The 9,649-nt window shown below is 48.0% G+C and overlaps 1 protein-coding gene across 1 annotated transcript; it reads right to left on the bottom strand.

Moving 5' to 3' along the window:
* Positions 1-2,578: 2,578 nt before the first annotated feature.
* On the bottom strand, positions 2,579-6,893 carry LOC122546392 (cyclin-dependent kinase 16-like; the record flags this gene model as incomplete). Its single annotated transcript, XM_043685117.1, has 4 exons — positions 2,579-2,641; positions 4,719-4,813; positions 5,246-5,360; positions 6,816-6,893. Coding segments are annotated over 4 exons (351 nt in total), but the record flags the coding sequence as incomplete, so codon positions are not given.
* Between the last annotated feature and the right edge of the window lie 2,756 nt (positions 6,894-9,649).

Below are 9,649 nucleotides of genomic sequence, written 5' to 3'. Positions count from 1 at the left end.
CCGGAGCATCAGAGGCTGAGGGGTGACGTTTGTAGATGTTTATAAAATTATGAGGGGCATGGGTAGGATAAATAGACAAAGTCTCTTTCCCTGAGGTGAGGGGAGTCCAGACCTAGAGGGCATAGGTTTAGGGTGAGAGGGAAAAGATATAAAAGAGACCTAAGGGGCAAGTCTTTCACGCAGAGGGTGGTACGTGTATGGAATGAGCTGCCAGAGGAAGTGGGGGAGGCTGGTACAATTGCAACATTTAAAAGGCATCTGAATAGGTATATGAATAGGAAGGGTTTAGAGGAATATGGGCCAAGTGTTGGCAAATAGGACCAGATTGGGTTAGGATATCTGGTCGGACCGAAGGGTCTGCTGTACATCTCTCTGACTCTATAACTGCTTTCCGAAATGGGGAAAGGCTTCAGGAATCTGAAGCACAAAGTTGGGAGTCCTAGTTCAGGATTCTCCAAGGTTAACAAGCAGGATCAGTTTGCTTTTCCCTTCCTAAGTGCCACCTTCGCATTAACCCCAAGAGGTCTAGAATATAAGGACAGAGATGTTCTACTGAGGCTGTGTAAGGCTGTGGTCAGACCGCACTTGGAATATTTGTGAGCAGCATTGGAGGGGGCCCCATATGTGGCTTGCTGGCATTGGTGGGATATGGTCCAGAGGAGGACTACACAAATGATTCTGGGGGTGAAGGCCCTGTCATATCAGGAGCAGTCAAGGACCCTTGGCTCTGTGCTCTGAGTTTAGAGAGGGAGGATGCTGAGAGGCCTGGATAGAGTGAGCGTAGAGAAAATGTTTCCACTAATAGAGATAAGGCTAATAGAGAGGCTGAGTGGAGGGAGGAGGACTGAGATGAGGAGGAATGTCTTCAGCCTGGGGGGGGGGTCAATCTCAGGGGGCTATTGAGGCCGAGTCAGTGATTTAAGACAGATTCTTAGTTGTCACGGGGATTGAAGGCCATGGGGTGAAGGCAGGAGAAAGGTTTCTCAACCCCAATCAGCCATGATTGAACGTTGGACCAGACTCGATGGGCTGAATGGCCTAGTTCTGGGCCAATAGACAGTGACAATACACCAAACTGGGATTAGAGAGAGACGTTTCATTGAATTCAAATACTTTAAGGAAGCTTGTGTTTTTTTCTTTGCAGAACTATTGTCTTGGTTCAGCGTCTGCTCTTGGCTACAAGACTTTGAAAGGACGTGATTGCTTCAGATTATCAATCAGCACTGAGTTTGTGAAAAGAACTGGCCGAGTGTAATGAGGAGAGAGAGTGATGGTCGAGGAACATGAATTGAGACTGAGGGGTCTATTGGTTGAGTTCCGGGGCGGCTGATAGTCATAGAGATGTACAGCATGGGAACAGACCCTTCAGGATGTTCAGAAAGAACGTGAGGTGCGCTGTTCCTCAGAGCTGTTGTCATGCTGCCCAAGTTAATCACCAGCTTCTGTCAAGGTGGCGTGATTCTGCATTTGGAATAAGTCACTGAGACAAGAATCCTCACCAGGATGGAGTTCAATCTACAACACAGTGTTTTACTGGGACACGTCGAACAGAGCAAGCTCAACCAGCCACAATTCTGTTTGACAAGTTGGTGGACAGCTGCCTCACAAAGTAGTCAAACACTAGCCTGACACCCTCATCAAATCAAACCTTGCAGACGATGTCCCAGAAATCACAAACAAAAGCAGAAATTGCTGGAAGAGCTCAGCAGGTTTGGCAGCATTTGTGGAGAGAAATCTGAGATAATGGTTTAGGTCCAGTGATCCTTCGAACTCAATGGGTGGCTTGAGAAACCACCACCACCACCATCCCTGGATATGTCCTGACCCAGTGGCAGGACAGACCCAGCACAGGTGGAGGCACAGTGCACTATAGTCGGCAAAAGGGTTGCCCAGAGAGACCTTAATGTTATCTCTGGACCTCATGAAGTCTCATGACATCAGGTCACACGTTAGCTCGGAAAGCACTTGCTGATTACCATATCCTACCCTCGCCAAACTCTGTTCACCATCTAGAAGACACAAGACTGCCCGTTTGCCTGGATGGGCGCAGCTCCAATAACACTCCAGGACAAAGCAGCCCCCACTCAATTGGCACCACATTCACAAGTATTCACCCCCTCCACCACCGACGCTCAGTAGCAGCAGTGTGTACCATCTCCAAGATGCTCTGCTGAAATTCACCAAAGATCCTTAGGCAGCACCTTCCAAACCCACAATTACTCCCCACCAGAAGGATAAAGGTAGCAGAATCATGGGAACACCACCACCTGCATGCTCCCCTCCAAGTCACTCACCATCCTGAAATATATCACCATTCTTTCAGCGTCCCTGGGTCAAAATCCTGGAATTCCCTCCCTAATGGTATTGTGGGTCAACCCACAGCACATGGACTGCAGCAGTTCAATTAGCCAGCTCACCCCCACCTTCTCAGGGGGCAACTTGGAGTGGGCAGTAAAGCACTCCCCCCCCCCCACCCCCCATCCCATCAAAGAATCGTACAACGTTTTCTTTCAGAATAGAATTTCTACTTGCACAAACACTTTGAAGCAGCTGGGAGTGTGAGCAACCATTTTCATACCTTCACATTATTCATGTTCATTATGTTCCCGCAGTCATCCATATACTGCTTCAGGTCTCTGTCCTGGAACAGAGTTAACAGTGAATATTAGAGCAGACAATTCTCAGAGCCAAATCATCGCGCGTGTCTGTCTGTGAGTGTGCGCGCATGTGTATGTGTGTGTGTGTGTATGTATCTGTCTGTGAGTGTGCACGCATGTGTATGTATGTATCTGTCTGTGAGTGTGCACGCATGTGTACGTGTGTGTGTCTGTCTGTGTGCGCACGCATGTGTCTGTGTGTGTGTGTGCGCATGTGTATGTGTGTGTGTATGTATCTGTGAGTGTGCGCGCATGTGTACGTGTGTGTGTCTGTCTGTGTGTGCGCGCATGTGTCTGTGTGTGTGTGCGCGCATGTGTCTGTGTGTGTGTGTCTGTATGTACGCGTGTCTGTGTGCACGTGTGTGTGAGCACGTGCGTGTGTGTACAGTGGGTACGTGAGGATGTGATGGAGAGTGCAGTTGGGAGAGGTTGAATCAAGTGGTGTCGAGGAGCTGGATGAACTTTTGAGGTAAAGTGTGTTAAAGTTCAGCAGGTTAGCAGCAATTCCTAGAATTCCAGGATTCTGCAGCTGTCCCAGTGGGCCAGATGCTAGTGAATGTAACCCCACTTTTGAAGGGAGTTTGAAGGTAGAAACAGGGGGCTACAGGCCAGCTATCCTGGCATTAGACACTGAGGAGAAAATACAGCAATTTATTAGTGAGGAAATCATAGCAAAGCTTTTGAAATAGATGGCAGAGAGTCAACACAGCTTTACAACAGGAAACTGGCTAAAATAGTGTTTTTAAAGATGTAAAAAGCTGGGTAGATAAATGGGAACCAGTGGATATAATATACTTAGATATTCAAAAAACAGTCACTCGGGCAACTCAAACGTCTTTTTGTTGGGAAGGTTAAGGCTTAATGATGAATCGATGGAGGATTAGAAAACAAAAAATTCAGATTGTTAGAACATCACAGCTACAGCAACTCACCAAAGATCCTCAGACAGCACCTCCCTAACCCATGACCCACTTCCATTTAGAAAGCCATGGACAGCAGATCCATGTGAACATGAATATCTGCAAGTTCCCCACCCCCCCCCAGGGCACTCACCATTCTAACTTGGAAAAGTATTGCCATTCACAGTCGTTGGGTCAGGATGTTTGGTGAATGTCTGCAGCCAGTGAATTTCTACATTAATGACCTGGACCTAGGGTAACAGGATGTGATTTCAAAAGTGAGAAGGTGAAATGAAAAGAATAGTGAGGGACATGACAAGAGCATGGACAGCAGAAGCAGCAGGTCAGGAGCGAGAATGGGAAGGATGCCGAATGAACTGGCTGACTCTCCCACAGAGTGATCCCGGGCTCCCTGCAGGTCTCAGGGATACTGTGTGGAAGCACTGTCCTGGCCAAAATTGTGCCAACCCTTATCAAACTGTGTCAGACCCCAGCCCCTACTAGCTGCCCTACTGATCAGACGGACAGACAGTATCTGGAACCAGGAACGATGTCCATTTGAGGGCAGGATCACGGAATCACTGTTCCACACCGAGATCTGTTCTTGTCTAGTGGGTCAGAGTGGATCACACAGTCAGTGGCCACAAGAGAGATCTGTTGATACAGAATGGGTCGCAGAGACACTGTTCCTGACAGAGATCTGTTGGTGCAACGTGGACCAGAGTGGATCAGTATGTCACTGTCCCTGATGAAAATCTGTTGGTGTAGAGGGGATCAGAGTGGATCACTGCCTCCCTTCCCTGATGGTAATCTGTTGGTGCTGAGGGGACTAGAGCAGATCACCTTCTCATTGTCACTGTCCCTTTTAGAAATCTGTTGGTACAGGGTGGATCAGTATGTTATTGTCCCTGATGGAGATCTGTTGGTGTGGAAGGGATCAGCGTGAATCACTGTCCACTGTCCCTGACAGAGAACTGTTAGTGTGGAAGGGATCAGAGTGGATCAATGTGTCACTGTCCCTAGTGGCGATCTGTTGGTATGGGAGGGATCAGATCAGATTATAGTGGTGTCTGGGGAGATGGTGGGGTGGGTGTGGTGGTAGGAGCAGGTGGGAGACAGTGTTTGGGGGCCAGCAGTAATGGGAAGACTGACGTTCTCTTACCAAATATTCGAAGACCAGTGTTAATGATTTCTCAGTGTGGATGATATCGTGTAGCGTCACAATATTGGCGTGTTTGAGTTCCTTCAGTAAGGACACTGCAATCAGAAAGATTGGAGTCAGTCTTCACACAACAAGCTTACCTAGTCTCTGGGTGTTCCACCCAAAATGAGCCCGCCAAATAGGGCTGCCTCTCATTTCTAATTTCTGACCTCTGAACTGCCATACGTGACTCCACATCCCTCCTCTTAACTATCTGTCCATCTCCTCTGAGCTTGCTCACTCAAAGTTCAATGTCTCCATCGCATCTCCACTCTGGTCTCAACATTGAAATGAATGGGGGCATAATCACAGACACTAAACACTCCCTTGCCCCAGCCTGCCTCCACCTTGTAATCTGAAGACAGCTCAGTGGGGTAGTCCTCTATGTCCTTCAGTGCAAACTGAGCTCGAGAGGGACCATCCCATCGCAGGTCACACTTTGTGCCAGGGAAAACCCACCTCAGGACAGCTTCAGAGTATGTTCCTACCTTCTCGAATGGCTGTGCAGGGTGCCCCCTCCTCATGTTCTAAGCGAATCTCTTTTAGTGCAACCAGGTTATCCGTCAGCTTACTCCTGCCTTTGAAAACGGTGGCGTATGTGCCCTGGAAATAAGGCAGATGTCAGGGTGTGACCAAACAGCACAAGACAACTCGACACCAGCCTGACCACACAGTGGTACAGGGGAATGTTTCAATGCTTTGGGTATTTCACCATGAAAACAGGCAACACGGATGAAATAAAGACACACGACCTAAACGTTACAAACCGTAAGGCGTGACAGACAGTTCACTGAGAGCTCCAACGGGCAATATCACAGCGTTATTGATGAATGAAACGCTGTGAATGTTGTGATGATACACTTATAGAATCATAGAATCCCTACAATGTGGAAACAGGCCCCTGGGCCCAACAAGTCCACACTGACCCTCTGAAGCATAAACCACCCAGACCCCATTCCCTTGCAACAAAAGAAAAAGCTGTTGAATTTCTTGTAATCTAGAAGAGTACAGACTCTGGGCTCACATACACCAGACTGTTCCCACAGCAGCAACTCTGAGACAGTTGAAAAGCGTGGTGCTGGAAAAGCACAGCAGGTCAGGCAGCATCCGAGGAGCAGGAGAGTCAATGTTTCGGGCACAAGCCCGTCATCAGGAAATGTTCCTGGTGAAGGGCTCATGCCCGAAACGTCGAATCTCCTGCTCCTCGGATGCTGCCTGACCTGCTGTGCTTTTCCAGCACCACGCTTCTCAACTGTGATCTCCAGCATCTGAGACAGGAGAAAGACAAGCAGCGCTATCCAAGATGGTCATTGGTAATCTGAGCGATGGGGTGAAGCTGGTCAGAAAATTGCGACAGGACTCAATCCAATACCAGGACTGAACTCAGCCTGGTACAGTTATCAGGGAAAGGGGTAGAGCGGAACAGGAACCGAGTTCGAAGGGCTCAATCTTCCCAGTATACAGCCGAAAAATCTTAAGAGGGGCAAAAAGCAGGCAGCAGAGAGGGCAAAGGGGAGGTTTTAAGGGAGGAGGGAAAGTTAAGCACACTGAAAGTATACATCTGCTGAGTTCACAGGTCAGCAAACGGCAAGTTATTCCAACCACAAATGAAATCTTTGTTGAAGAAAAAGGCTAAATTAGCAAGTAATGGGAAGACAAAAACCAAAGTGAAATTAGGGTTGGAAGGAAATCACAGCCCCTGACTGCTGACCCGAAGATGTTGGGGCAGACCTAGAACATTTGGCACATCATGTCTGCTCCACCATTCGATCATGGCTGATACATTTCCTAATCCCATTCTCCTGCCTCCTCCCCATAAACTCTGATCCCTTTCCAATCACAAACGGATCTGCCTCTGTCTTAAATCAGGTAGGTAAAAACAATGACCGCAGATGCTGGAAACCAGATTCTGGATCAGAGTGGTGCTGGAAGAGCACAGCAGTTCAGGCAGCATCCGAGGAGCAGTAAAATCGACGTTTCGGGCAAAAGCCCTTCATCAGGAATACAGGAACCCTCTGTCTTAAATCAGTCAATGACACGGGGACAGTTTTGGCTTACCTCTCCTAGTTTATCCAGCTTGATATAGGTTTCCAGTTTGCCAAACCCAATTTCGGACTGGTGAAGGAAAGAAAGAGAAAAGTCAGGTTATAGTCAGTTTTGATGTCGTCACAAACAGTGTGCACGCAGGTTGGAGAATGACAACCAGCACAGAACGTGGTAGTCTATCCATGGGGCTCCTCGCTGATCCCAGTGCACTGTGTTCATGTGCTGGATCGCATTTTGTGGTTTCGCTCTTTCTTTCTCGTGTACACACACACACACACATCCCGTCAGGCTTGTGGGCCTGTCTCACAGGCAACAGCTCACACAGCCCCATTTCCTTGCTCTTTCCAATCTCAATAAAAGTCATCATTAAAATCTCGGGTTCCCCTGGAGATCGAAATGCATCAAAATTGCACATTGGGCAGGGAAACCCATCACCTTTACATGATTTGTAACTGCAGCAAAGAGGAAGGCATTTCGGCCGACTGTAATCTTTTCTGCCTCTCTGAATGAGGAGTTCATCTAGTCCCACTCTCCTGCCTCCCCACCATAATTCTTTTCAGATAACTATCCAATTCCCCCTTGAACCTGCCTCCACCACACTCTCAGTCAGTACATTCCGGATCCTCACCTCTCGAGTAAAACTGTCTCCACAGGCAGGAACTAACTCACTAAACAGCTCTCCACATTCTGACATTTTCCTCACTCCTCACTCCTCACGCCTTCCTCTTCCTCTTCCTCTCTCTCTCCCTCTCTCTCTCTCTCTCTCCTGAGACTCACTAATCTGCTCTGCACATCCTCACACCTTTTAAATAGACTGATTAACACCACTAACCAATCCGCTGTGGCAAATCTGACTTTCTCTCCCTGTTGGAGATGCTGGTTTTCTGCCACCCCACTAGCCTTTAATCAATCCCAGCCTTTGAACTCCCTTTTGACCCATTCTGAATCAATAATCTGTCAGTCGCATTTTTTTTAGTGTGTGTTTTTGTGCTGAGTCTATCTGAACCCCCTTGGTGTTACTCCTGTTTGAAGCAAGTCTCCCAGCAATTGAGTGAGCTACGACTGTCACTCCCAGATTTGGGCATTCCTGGCCACGCCCCTCTGTGAGGTATTCTCAACATTTTATTATCGTCCGTCCTCTGCTTTCTTCATAGGTCAGCTTTTCACCCGCTTAGAAATGTGCTAGGCGCAGACAGATCCCAGGCAGGACGTTGTCGACAGAAGCACAAACCAAGGTTAAAGTCAATACAGAGAAGACAACAGAATACTTACAAAGAGAAAGCTCCAATGAGACACACAATGTACTGTTGGAGTTCCTTTTATTTTCACTTGTTCATGGGGTTAGACCACATTAATTTCCCATCCCGAACTACCCAGAGGGCAAGAAAGAGTCAACCCCGTTGCTGTGGGTCTGGAGTCACATATCAGCCAGACCAGATAAGGATTGCAGTTTCCCTCCTGCATGGGCATTGGTGAATCAGATGGATTTATATTCAACAATGGTAACACAGTCGTCGTTAGACTAGCTTTTTTTATTCCAGATCTTTATTGAATTCAAATCTTCCAGTCTGCCAAGGTGGGATTTGAAGCCATTTTCTATAACTATAAACCTAGGGTTCTGGACTACTAGCTGAAAAATGTGTTGCTGGAAAAGCGCAGCAGGTCAGGCAGCATCCAAGGAGCAGGAGAATCGACGTTTCGGGGATAAGCCCTTCTTCAGGAATCCAGCATTTGCAGTCATCACTTTTTCCTTCTGGACTACTAGGCCAGTGACGATTTCGGTACATTACTGAAATAAACAGGTTAACCTGTCAACGCAGCTTCTGTCGCTGAGAGGCCAGTGTTTGCACAGCCGGACTCAGCAGGTTGGCAGATTTTGGGACAGAGAGGGCAGATCGCTGCACTCTCAGTCCCCTGGCGTGCCACCTTTTAGTTACTGAATAGCACACTGTTCGCTGCTTTCAGCTGTCTCTCTCGGTGTTACAAATGCTACAGACATAAACACAGTGCAGTTACAGGTGTTACAAATACTATATTGTCAGAAGTATTATAGAGTTCTACAGCACAGAAAAGGGCCCTTCGGCCCATCACATCCACACTGATCAAAAACAACCACCTAACTACTCTAATCCCATTCTCCAACATCTGGCCCACAGGCTTGTTTGCCTTGGTATCACAAGCGCACATCGAAATGTTTCAGTATTATGAGGGTTGCTGCCTCTGCCACCCTTACAGGCAGTGAGCTCCAGATTCCCATCACCCTCTGGGTGAGAAAGCTTTTCTTCCCATCTCCTCGAAACCTTCTGCCCCTGACCTTAAATCTGTGCCCCCCTGGTCAATGATCCCTTCATCAAGCGGGAACGGTTTCTTCCTGTCTACGCTATCGCTGATCCTCAGAATTTCACACATCTCAAACACGTCCCCTCTCAATCGCCTCCCGTCTAAGGAAAAAAAGCCCAGTCTGTCCAATCTCTCTCCATAACTGAAACCCCGAAGGCCAGGCAGCATCCTGGTAAATCTCTCCGCACCCTCTCCAGAGTTATCACATCCCTCCTGTAACATGGATTGCAGAACTGCATACAATACTCTAGCTATGGCTGAACAAGCATTTTATACAGTTCCAGCACCACCTCCCCACTCTATGCCTCGGCTAATACAGACAAGTCATCTGTCGAAAATGGGTGGTCCTTTATTCTGAGCTATATCCCCGAATCCGAGATACTCTGAGGGAGGGGAGGGTGTCAGGACGGAGAGCATGGAGAGTATAATGAGGGAGAGGAGGGTTGTAGTAAAGGAGTGGAGGAGGTCAAGAGGGAGGGGAGAGTGTAATAAGGGAGGAGACGGTG

This window comes from Chiloscyllium plagiosum, unplaced genomic scaffold, assembly GCF_004010195.1.
Source record: "Chiloscyllium plagiosum isolate BGI_BamShark_2017 unplaced genomic scaffold, ASM401019v2 scaf_76393, whole genome shotgun sequence".
NCBI classification, from domain to species: Eukaryota; Metazoa; Chordata; class Chondrichthyes; order Orectolobiformes; family Hemiscylliidae; genus Chiloscyllium; species Chiloscyllium plagiosum.
The sequence above is the reverse complement of the archived record's forward strand: the minus strand, read 5'-3'. Positions and strand labels throughout refer to the sequence as shown.